Source organism: Callithrix jacchus, chromosome 3 (assembly GCF_049354715.1).
Source record: "Callithrix jacchus isolate 240 chromosome 3, calJac240_pri, whole genome shotgun sequence".
Classification (NCBI taxonomy): domain Eukaryota; kingdom Metazoa; phylum Chordata; class Mammalia; order Primates; family Cebidae; genus Callithrix; species Callithrix jacchus.
Window position 1 is genome coordinate 69,703,288 of NC_133504.1, and position 12,721 is coordinate 69,716,008.

Genomic DNA, 12,721 nt, shown 5'->3' on the forward strand with positions numbered 1-12,721 from the left:
AAAGTGGATATTATCACTGACCTTACAGAAATATAAGCAACCATCAGAGAATTCGATGACAGCTCTATGCAAATAAACTAGACTCAATAAAAAATGACAAAGTGGATATAACCACTGACCTTACAGAAATATAAACAACCATCAGAGAATACGATAACCGCTCTATGCAAATAAACTATAAAATCTAGAAGAAATGGATAAATTCCTGGATACACACACCCTCCCATGACTGAACCATGAAGAAGTTGAATCGTTCAATAAACCACTAACAAGTTCTGAAAATTGAAGCAGTAATAAATAGGCTACCAAACAAAAAGCCCAGAACCAGATGAATTTACAGCTGAATTCTACCAGAAATACAAAGAGAAGATGATACCGTTTTTTCTGAAACCATTCCAAACAACAGAAAAGCAGGGACTCCTCCATAACTCACTCTATGAGGCCAGCATCATCCTGATACCAAAACCTGGCAGAGATACAACAAAAAAAGAAAACTTGAGGCCAATATCCCTGATGAACATTGATGCAAAAATTCTCAATAAAATACTGGCAAACTGAATCCAGCAGCACATCAAAAGGCTTATCTACCACGATCAAGTTGGCTTCATTCCTGGGATGTGAGGGGTTCAACATACACAAATCAATAAACATAATTCATCATGTAAACAGAACTAAAGATGAAAACTACATGATTATTTCAATAGATACAGAAAAGGCCTTCAATAAAATTCAATATCCCTTCATGTTAAAGGAACATATTGAAGGAACATACCTCAAAATAATGAGAGCCATTTATGACAGACCCACAGCCAACATCATACTGGAAAAAGCTGGAAGCATTCCCCTTGAAAACTGGCACAAGACAAGGATGCTCTCTCTCACCACTCCTATTCAACATAGTATTGGAAGTTCTGGCCAGGGCAATCAGGCAAGAGAAAGAAAAAAGGGTATTCAAACAGGAAGGGAGGAAATCAAAATGTCTTTGTTTGCAGATGACATTATCCTATATCTAGAAAACCCCATTGTCTCAGCCCAAAAGCTTCTTAAGCTGATAAGCAACTTTGGCAAAGTCTCAAGATACAAAATGTGCAGAAGTCACAAGTATTCCCATACACCAACAGCAGGCAAGCAGAGATCCAACTCATGAATGAACTCCTACTCACAACTGCTTCAGAGAGAATACCTAGGAATACAGCTAACAAGGGAAGTGAAGTACCTCTTCAAGGAAAGGCTGCAATTGCTTTTGGTGATTTCATCAAAATTCACTGCTCAAGGAAACCAGAGAGGACACAAACAAATGGAAAAATATTCCATGCTCATGGACAGGAAGAATCAATATCATGAAAATGGCCATACTGCCCAGAGTGATTTATAGAGTCAATGTTATTCCCATTAAACTACCATTGACATTCTTCATAGACTTAGAGAAAACTATTTTAAAATTCATAAGGAACTAAAAAAGAGCCTGTATAGCCAAGGCAATCCTAAGCGAAAAGACCAAAGCTGGAGGCATCACATTGCCAGACTTGAAGCTATACTGTAAGGCTACAATAACCAAAACAGCATGGTACTGGTACAAAGAAAAGACACATAGATCAATGGAACATAACAGAGAACTCAGAGATAAGATTACACATCTACAGCCATCCGATCTTCAACAAACCTGACAAAAACAAGTAACGGGGAAAGGATTCCTTATTTAATAAATGGTGCAAGAGAACTGGCTATCCATATGCAGAAAATAGAAACGGGACCCCTTCCTCATATATAAAAATTAACTTGGAATAAAAGCTTTAATGTAAAGGCCAAAACTACAAAAACCCTAGAAGAAAATCTAGGCAATACCATTCAAGACATAGGCACAGGCAAATTTCATGATGAAATCACCAAAAGAAATTGCAACAAAAGCAAAACTTAACAAATGGGATCAAATTAAACTAAATAGCTTCTGCACAGCAAAATAAACTATCATCAGAATGAACAGGCAACCTACAGAGTGGGAGAAAATTTTTATAATCTCTCCATCTGACAATGATCTGATATCTAGAATCTGTAAGAACTCAAACAAATTTACAAGATAAAAGCAAACAGCCCCATTAAAAACTGGGCAAAGTACATGAATAGACACCTCTCAAAAGAAGACATTCATGCCGCCAACAAATATATGAAAAAAGCTGAATATCACTGATGGTTACAGAAATGCAAATCAAAACCACAATAAGATACCATCTCACACCAGTCAGAATGGCCATTATTAAAAAATCAAGAAATAACAGATGCTGGTGAAGCTGTGGAAAAATAGGGACACTTTTACACTGTTTGTGGAAATGAAATTAGTTCAACCATTGTGGAAGACAGTGTGGTGATTCCTCAAAGCTCTAGAACCAACAATATCATCTGACTCAGCAATCCCATTACCCAAAGGAATATAAACCATTCCATTACAAATATACATGCACACATATGTGGATTGCAGCACTATTTACAATAGCAGAGACACGGAATCAACCCAAATGCCCATCAATAATAGACTGGATAAAGAAAATGTGGTACACATACACCATGGAATACTATGCAGCCACAAAAAGGAATGAGATAATGTCCTTTGCAGGGACATGGATGAAGCTGGAAGCCATTATACTCAGCAAACTAACACAGTAACAGAAAACCAAGCACTATATACTCTTGCTTATAAGTTGGAGCTGAACCATGAGAACATATGAACATAGGGAGGGGAACAACACACACTGGGACCTGTTGGGGGTGCGGGTTGGGGGAGAGAGAGTATTAGGAAAAATAGTTAATGCATGCTAGGCTTTATACCTAGGTGATGGGTTGACAGGTGCGGCAAACTGCCATGGCACACATTTACCTATGTAACAAACCTAATATCCTGCACATGTACCCTAGAACTAAAAATAAAATAAAAGTAGTACATTTTACTTAAGAGGGACTTTTGAAACCTCAGTGCAATCATCTCATTTTACATGAAAACTCTGAGCTTAGAGAGGTACAAAAACTTGCTCATAGTCATAGCACTACTTAGTTACAGAACCTGGTCACCTCCTCCCAATTTCATGATTGTTTCAACAGATATCAGTATGAGTTTTGAGAAAAATAAACAACAAATTGGGTATTCTTCCAAAATAAACATTTCCTATATTAATCTTATATAAAACACTTCACATGATTTCAAACCAGTCAATAAATTAACATTATATACCAAAGTAGCAACAAGTTAACAATCCCTTCTTTCATATTTTGATCAAGTATATTCTAAAAAGAAATATTACATTAAGATTTAATGTACCAAATACAACAGCATTTCATTTCAATATTTAACAATACTATGTTCAATATTGAAAAGTAAAAAGAAGCTAAACTTTATCTCTTTGTGTATTGATTTCAGCAATTTTGACAGTGTTTAATCCTCTGTGCACGTGTTTCTACACAACAAGAAAGTATGGCTACAAGATTAATCCAAAGAACAATTTAAAAGCTATTTCAATGGCAATTTCTGTGACTGAGTCATGAAAACAGACATAAAGTTCTTGAGGTTTTGGATGAAGAAAAAGTCTCCTGCAGAAGAAAAGAACACACTCATTTCAGAAATTAAAACAACAAGAACAACTCTAACCCTCCAATTAATTAATTTTTGTTTTTGAAAGCATCAGTAGTAAGTTAAAAATCCATGAATCTGAATCTGCAGAAGGGAGAAAGCAGCTAGATTTATTTCTAAATAAATAATACATGCCTTAGGTCAATTATTTTTTTATTGTTCCAGACTATAATAATACTGTTTTATCAATACATATTATGATACCACTCAGTTTTTAAATAGTAAATCTAGTTACTACAATAAAGCCAGTAGCACTAGCATCACAGGCACAATAGTTATTAAATATTTTATTGCTATTTACTTTCTAATGTTTAATTTTTATTAAAACATTAAAGATGGTAGCTTTATTTTTGCAAATAGAACTGAATTGGAATCAACATTGAAATTTTATTTGGTTTTCTTAAAGAGTTTTTTTTTTTTTTTTAAGAGAGAAAGCATTTATTTATTTATTTATTTATTTATTTATTTATTTTGGAGACAGAGTTTCATTCTGTCACCCAGGTTGGAGTGCAGTGGTACAATCTTGGCTCACTACAACCTCTGCCTTCTGGGTTCAAGTGATTCTCCTGCCTGAGCCACCCAAATAGCTGGTATTATAGGCACCCACCACCATGCCAGGCTATTTTTTTTAATTGCATTTTAGGTTTTGGGGTACATGTGAAGAACATGCAAGACTGTTGCATAGGTACACACATGGCAGCGTGATTTGCTGCCTTCCTCCCCTTCACCTATATCTGGCATTTCTCCCCATGCTCTCTCTCTCCAACTCCCCACCCCCTGCTATCCCTCCCCTATTTACCCCCAACAGGCCCCAGTGTGTGATGCTCCCCTCCCTGTGTCCATATGTTCTCATTGTTCAACACCTGCCTATGAGTGAGAACATGTGGTAAAATTTTAATTTATTTAATCAATACAAATTTATATAAATTGATCTATTTAAATTGGAGATACTTCTGCCTGACTTTCTGAGATTTCTCTTCCGCATAAATCTGCATTATTATAATTCAACACCTTTTGATTCTTTCTATTCCAATTGTAATGAATGCAGTTAAAACTCCATTGAACAACTGCATGTGTACCTAACTAGTCTTCTCATTTCTAGTCTCTCTCATGTGCACATCATTCCATTGGCTGCTCCCAGTTTAATATTCCAGTAGTACAGCTCTGATCACACTACATGGAATTAAATTTACACTGATGTTCCCAAGCCTGGTTCACATGATAATCACAAGGGAACTTACTAAAAATACAGATTCTCACTCCCATAGATTTTGATTTGTAGGTCTGGGGCCCAGACATCTCTGATTTTAACAAGTGACTCAGGTGATTCTAAATCCCATAGACGAGCACATGGCAATTTCTGCTTTGCGTAATGTCTGTAAAGTATCTGTCATACAGCTTAATACTACATGGTAGGTATCCACGATCCTTATTTCCAACTAATTCTGTGCCCTTTCCTCCACCAACTTTTACTCCAACTCAAAGAACCTTCAATGAAGGCTCTCTGCAGTAGTCCTAACTTAGGTTCCCGACTTGATCGTTCACTTAATCTTTGTATATGTCATTCTTGTACCATCTTGGCAAACCAGTCTGCTCACTGCTGTGCTTTATAATTTCCACTGTTTGGGTCTTTGTTCATTAGACTTTGCCCCCTCCTCAGAATTCCTATAGCATGTGGTTGTATTATCTAATTCATTTTACAAATATGTATACATACACACACATATATATAAGATTTCTCTCTATATAATATATATAAATATATATTCAATCATATTTCATATTTCTTCTGCTAGATGTAGGGCCTTTAGAGGCAATGACTGTGTTTTAGTGTTTGCCAGGCACAGTCTCACCTACTCGGCCATCACATATTTATCAAGTGACTATATTATGTGTCAGGTACTGTTGCAGGTGCCAGTGGTGGACAAGACAGATACAATTCCTGACCTCAAGAAACTGGCACTCTAATGCAGGTGGGGGTGGAAAAGGACAAGAAAATCAACAATAAAAGAGTGATATAGAGAATAACTGAGTGGCCACTTTGATGAGGGAAAGAGATTATGGATCTTCTCTCACAAGATGACCTGTTAGCACTAGTCTGAATATCAAGGATCCAGAAGTGCAAAGGTCAAGGGATAGAATATCCCATGCAGAAGGAACAGCAGAAGCAAGATCTGATTCGTGCTCATGCAGCTGGTGCACAGTGGATGGAAGAGGAGGGAGATAGGAGATGGAAACAAAGGTGGGGAGGGTCCTGATTGGGCATGGTCTTGTGGCAGGGGGCAGAGATAGGAGAAGAGAAGAAAGAAGAGAGGATGGAAGAGGGAAGGGAAGAGAGGGGGAAGAAATGAAGGAACTAGGGAAAAAAGGAAGAGGAGAAAAATTGTGAAATTATTCTTTCAGTGTATTACTAATATAATTTTGTAAGCTAATTTTTAATAGAAAAATACTTGGGAGGGATTTAAAGGAGACACTTAACAAATAAAATATATTAAAATATTATAGCTAGATTAACAATTCTATATCTACATTTTAAAATGTTACTCTCCTTTACCACTTTTCTTTCACTTTTCTAACACTTCAGTTTCAAATAATTTTCTTCCCCACTTACCCTACTACCCAGTAGGCCATAACTGGTGGTGCTTTTTTCTGATCAGTCCAGTTTTCAGGTGAACATTCAAACAATACACCATGTTCTTTAACAGGGTTAAGAGAAGACACCGACTTTGCAGAATCTGAATGGTCTCTACTATTTAGTCCTTTCTTTTTCTGTAAGTTAATAGGTATTGTTAGTATTAACTGGTATTACTGCTGTTACTTTAAAACGTTTTCACAGGTTAATTTGAATTGGCTGATCTGAATACTTAAGTGCCTGCAATGACATTCTTCTTATCTGCAGGAAAATTTCTATTCTTCCTCAATACTTAAATAACATATCCTAAAGGAGACTTCATGGATAAAGTGTACCTTGACTTTTCTAGGGAACACTTTGTTCACAGCCCTTATTAGTAGTATGTACATTACATTATATTAGCAGTTTATAGATCTGTCTTCTGCAGTGGAAGATAGAAAATTATAGGCTTTTTTCCCTAGGGCAGAGACAATATACAATCTTCTTTTGTGTTTTAAAATCAGCAGTGCCTGGTACAGAGTAGGTGCTTAATAAATGTGTTCTAAATGAACAGATAATTCTGTAATTAACTGAAAAAATATATATATTTAAAGCATTATTTTCTCTTCCTTTGACACATAATCTTTAATTTTCATACTGATTAAAGCGTTAGCAAAACAATGACTCATTTGGACTAAAAGACTTCTTATAAGGTTCAGGCCAAAACAGTGGAGGGATCCTTGATTCTCTTCTTTCCCTTATAACTTTTATCTAATTCATCAACAAATCTTTTTGGTTCATCCTCCAAAATATATCCAGATTCCAGAATCCATAATCACTTCTTGCTTTGAGAATTTCAAAAGGCTCCTAACTGGTCCCTGCCTCCACCCTTGCTACTCTGTTTTCTGTTCTAACCACAGTAGCCTGAGTGATCCTTTAAAAAAAAATTAGAGTCATGTCCCTTCTTTGGGCAGAACTGTTCAAGAATGTATCATCTCTTTCAGAAAAAAGCCCAAAGTCCTTATCATAGTCCATTCGGCCATGCACAAGCTGGCCCTGCTACCTGCGTGATCTCTTCTTCCACTCTCTTCTCACTCGGTCTGCTCCAGCACTCTCCTAGCCCCTAGAGAATGGTTTCAGGATGAAAGTGTTCCACCTCAGATCATCAGGCATTAGAGTCTCATAAGAGGTGAGGAGCCCTTGCATGAACAGTTGTTTGTTCTCCATGGGAATCTAATGCTGAGCTGATCTGACAGGAGGCGGAGCTCAGGCAGTAATGCTCTGCAGTTTTGCATTTGCTGTTCCTCTTTCTGGAAGCTCTGCCTCTAGAGAGCCACATGGCTTGCTCTCTCAGTTCATTCAGGTCTCTCTTCAAGTATCACTTGATATGATCAGAGGGATCTTTTAAAACAGTCACTCCTAACTCTCATCCTTACCATATGTTATTATTTTGCTTGACACCGATTCTTCTCAGCATATTATTTTCTAATGCTTTTCTCTCCCCCATTAGAAAATAGGCTTCACAAAGGAAAAGACTTTGTTTTGTCCACTGCTGTATCCCAAGCTCCTAGAATAGTGTCTGGTGCAGAGTAGGTACTTCAGTGTTTAAATAAGACAGGGAAAACAAGTTTCTATTACTAAATATTATCAAGTAAGTAAATGAAATACTCCTTTATAAAATTTATCAGTTATGTTAAATAGGGAAATAGGAGCATAAGTACCCAAAGCATATAGGAATATATGGCCAAACACAGTAGTTTTACAAAATAATAATTTCTGAGGACTCAAAGAAAAATCCTATAAGACGCAGAATTTTACTGCTGAATGAGCCCAGAGAGATGATGTAATTCAGCCTACTTGCTTCATAGCTGAGGAAATAGGAGGAAGTAAGGCTCAGTACAGGATTCCTTATTCTTTGTCCAATGTTTTTCCACTTTTAAACCCAAGTTCTTCACAAATTTGGCATCCTTAATACACGTATTGCTGTATATGTTACAACCATTTTCAGAAAGGTTTTTTGGCTGTATAATGTCACAAGTAAACCTCTGTGTGTTTGATCCTTTTCAAGAAATCAACACCTATCTTTTCCTGCCATTAAAACAATCTGATACTGTAACTGTATACAGCATTATTATTTATTCAACAGATAACCACATTCAATGAAACTTCATCCTGGATAGAAAAGCAAGCAACCAACCAACCAAATGCCAAAACATTTGCATTAGTCTTGTGTCTATAGCTGTACCTTAACCCAGTGGTCCCCAACCTTTTTGAAATGGAGACCAATTTCTGGGGGAGGGATGGTTTCAAGATGAAACTGTTCCACCTCAGATCATCAGGCATTAGATTCTCATAAGAAGTTCGAAGCCTAGATCCTTCACATGCACAGTTTACAACAGGGTTTGCACTCCTATACGCTGCTGATCTGACAAGAGGCAGAGCTCAGGCGGTAGGTCCCCTGGCCCACCACTTACTTCCTGCTGTGCAGCCTGGTTTCTAGCAGGCCACAGAGAGCTGCTGGTATGTAGCCCAGCAGGGTTGGGGACCCCTGCCTTAATCCATTATATTCCAAAATGCCTTATACTGTTGGCTAAATATTTAAAGAATTATCAGAGTTATTTTAGGAACCAATTGGTAAATATTATTACCCAAGTAATGGTTGAGTCACAAATATCAAATGTGGAAGGTTAATTTATATTTAACAACTGTTTTCTATTTTGCTGTAGAAAACACAGGTCTACCATTTCCTGAAATCGTAACTCAAGTCTTCAAATTCAGTATAAAATAAAACCTTGAAATACTGTGAGAATAACTGTTTTGGCACCCAAGTTAGATTGAGTGAATATTTTTTTTTTTTTTTTGAGACGGAGTTTTGCTCTTGTTACCCAGGCTGGAGTGCAATGGTGCAATCTCGGCTCACCGCAACCTCCGCCCCCTGGGTTCAGTCAATTCTCCTACCTCAGCCTCCTGAGTAGCTGGGATTACAGGCACACGCCACCGTGCCCAGCTAATTTTTTGTAATTTTTAGTAGAGACGGGGTTTCACCATGTTGACCAGGATGGTCTCGATCTACCGACCTCGTGATCCACCCGCATCGGCCTCCCAAAGTGCTGGAATTACAGGCTTGAGCCACCGCGCCCGGCCTTGAGTGAATATTTTTTAAAAACTTAATTAAATGAAAACAATGCTGGACATATTGATTAGAGAATAGAATGCTTAGAGATGTGGAAATTAAACTGGCAGAAAACTATATTTATAGCAGTGCCTTACCTCTTCCACCAATGTCTGTTGGAAAACTGCACGAATGGAAAGACAACACTGATGGAAATTCTTTATTAGCTGAGGGTGGATAGAGCCACTTAGCTGTGCCACCTCTTCAAGGGTAGGAGTAATAAAGATTCCTTGCACTGTTTCTAAGGCAACGTAGTGGAAAAGTGTGTTCTCAGGACCAGATGTCAGTCTTAAAAAGAAGAAAAAAAAAGAAGAAAGATGAAATTTTAGTAAATTTAAAAATATTGGTTCATTTTGAATTTAGTAGACTTCTTACAAGCTTTTATCTACAATATAATATTAATAGTATAATTAGGGATGGAAGACTGGGCTAAACATTTAATTCTCTCTTCATCCTTAACTGAAATACAAGCTAATGAAGACAAATACTACATGTTATGCAAGGATAAATAAACATCAACTCATTTTCAAGTAACTTAATCATTCCTTTGCTAAACAACCCAAATTGGTTAACTGCCTCTTTTTCCATGGTTGGTATTAAATGACTCAGCTGTCTGGTCCAGATAGCTAAAAGCCATAAACAAGGTATCAGTCTAGGGAGGAGCACATATAAAAGTACCTTCCAACAAACTAAATACATTTAAGTTAGTAGCATTAAAGTCTTTTCTCATGATAGTCAAACTGATGTTCCTGAAGAAAAATAAAATTATTATTATGACTGCAAAAGTTAGATTAATATTCTACATAATACCATGATAATTCCTGGTAGTATTCTACCACTTCTCATTATTACCATCTTCTTTCTTTCCTATGTTCTCTTACTCATTTTTTCTTTCTTCCCCATCTTTCCTCCTAGTTTAATCTCAGACAGGCCAGCAGGACCTATAAATACTGTTAATTTGTATCAGCAGTAAGATAAGCAAAAGAACAATAGTAATAGCAACAATGAAATAATAATAATAATTAACATATAGTGAATGCCCTTTATATACCAGGGTAGGTGCTTTAAAATACCTTAGTTTTAATTCTTATAATGATATTGCAAGATAATATCCATTACCATCCTCACTTTAACCATGAGAAAATCAACATTAAGAGGACTTGGATTAACTTGCTTGAGAGGTCACATAGCCAAATAGCAGATTTTAGCTGACTCTGAAACTTGTTCTGTGATACCTTGCTTTTTTCTCTCCAGGGCTCACTTCTGATTGCAGCAATTCCTCACATGCATCTCAAATACTCAAGCTGCCCCATTTTAATCCTTCTGTGATAAAAGGCTGTCTATACTAAAAAATATCTTCAGTTGATTTTTTTCCAGCCATAAGCATAGAGGCAAGAAAAAGGCATATTTTAGCTCTTAGCCTAGATACTACCTAGATCATCCATGCAGATTAAATTCTTGTTAAACAGTTAATTAAGCAGCATGATCCAAATAAACTTCTTATCACTGATTTATGGCCTTGGTACTCTTTTTTGAGACCAGTGATAGAGAGGGAATGAAATTATTTACAAATTCTTTTCTCACTTTTCCATAGGGCAACTGGCTCATTAACAACTGGTGGCTGACAACCTTTACAGAAATAATAACTTAAATAAGATGAAAGAAATTATGGTTATTTTAAAAGGAAAATAATTTAAAATATACCTTTTAATCTGGAGATCTTCAGATTTAAAAAGTATGGAACAAAATTATTCTTTACAAAAGAATTATTAATACATTTCTTTTGGGGGGATAGAATTAACATTTTTGTTATCTTTCAAATTTTCTCTAAAAAATAAGCCACAATACAATAAACAGGTTTAGCTCTTAAAAAACCATAAACGTTGGGCGTGGTGGCTCATGCCTGTAATCCAAGCACTTTGGAGGCCAAGGCGGGTGGATCACCTGAGGTTGGGAGTTCAAAAAACCATAAACTCATTCAGTCTGTGTGTGTGTGTGTGTGTATACACACACACACACACACACACACACACATATATTTTTTTTAAACAGTGTTTTGCTCTTGTTACCCAGGCTGGAGTGCAAAGGCACAATCTCAGCTCACTGCAATCTCTGCCTCCTGGGTTCAAGCAATTCTCCTGCCTCAGCCTTCTGAGTAGCTGGGATTACAGGCATGTGCCACCATGCCCAGCTAATTTTGTATTTTTAGTAGAGACAGAGTTTCTCTATGTTGGTCAGGCTGGTCTCAAACTCCTGACCTCAGGTGATCCGCCTGCCTCAGCCTCCCAAAGTGCTGGAATTACAGGTGTGAGCCACTGAGTCCGGCCCACTTAGTTTATATTAACTAAAAGTCTTAAAAATCACCAATTAAGCAATTACCCAGTAGGAAGACAAAAGATTTGTATAAGAAAGCAGATTAAGTCAGAGTTAGTCTTCAGAAAGGTTACTCCTGTAGTTGAGAATGGGTTTAGGGTAGGCTAGGAGTTGAGACATTGTTGCAATAAAACCAGGTGAAAGAAAATGGGAGCCTAAACCAGGGTAGTGTCAATAGAGGAGTGAACGGATTCAAGAACTACTGGAAGAATGGGTAGGACTTATTTACTGAATGAGATGTTTTATATATGTTATTTTCAATATATTATATATATTTTATTTTACAAAGATAGGTGTATATAGTTTAGGATAGTATATTACATCCTGTTTTACATTATGCTTTTTAAATGAACTACACAGTATCAAAACACCTTTCTATGTCTAATGAGAATAAACACCCATCTTTGGCATCTTTTAAAACAGGAGAGCCTGTGATTTACACCACATGTGAATTTATGTTTAAACCACTGAATTTGAAAAAAGAGTTTCCTTTTACTAGAGACAATGCCAACATAACATGATATGGAGGTAATAAAATTTCAGAGCAATAGTTTTTGTTAAATGGAAGACTAAAGTGTTGTGAAGGTACTTTTGGGTTCCATAAAGGGTTTGGTTCCAATTTACTCATCTAAAAATCATGTTTAACTATCAAAAAATTAAACATTCATATTTAGAGGCACTAAATACCAAATTTTAACACTTCAGATTTCAAACATATTTTATGCAGACAAGTTACTTTGTTTTTGTCTTGACTTCAGAAAAAAAGAATTTCCTAACAACCTTGTAACACATATATTTGAACTTACTATAAAGTGTTTCGATGATTAAGAATGTGGTAGCTCTGTACTATATGTGTGTGAATTCTATTTGTACATGTCTAGTTGTTCAAATAAAAGTATGCAATTGAGTTTATTACACCAGTTGATCCCACACATAATGAAATGTC

General features: G+C 36.5%; 1 protein-coding gene across 3 annotated transcripts in view; it reads right to left on the reverse strand.

Annotated features, from left to right (window-relative positions):
- Positions 1-3,134: 3,134 nt before the first annotated feature.
- INTU (inturned planar cell polarity protein) overlaps positions 3,135-12,721 on the reverse strand; it is a 95,906-nt gene continuing 86,319 nt past the window's right edge. For all 3 annotated transcript variants that reach the window (XM_078366533.1, XM_035292979.3, XM_002806642.7), the window contains exons 14-16: positions 9,501-9,690; positions 6,231-6,388; positions 3,135-3,579 (exon numbers count right to left, since the gene is read on the reverse strand). In XM_078366533.1, the coding sequence (XP_078222659.1) occupies positions 3,468-3,579; positions 6,231-6,388; positions 9,501-9,690 (460 nt within the window). In that variant the 3' untranslated portion in view covers positions 3,135-3,467. The remainder of the gene's footprint in view (positions 3,580-6,230; positions 6,389-9,500; positions 9,691-12,721) is intronic.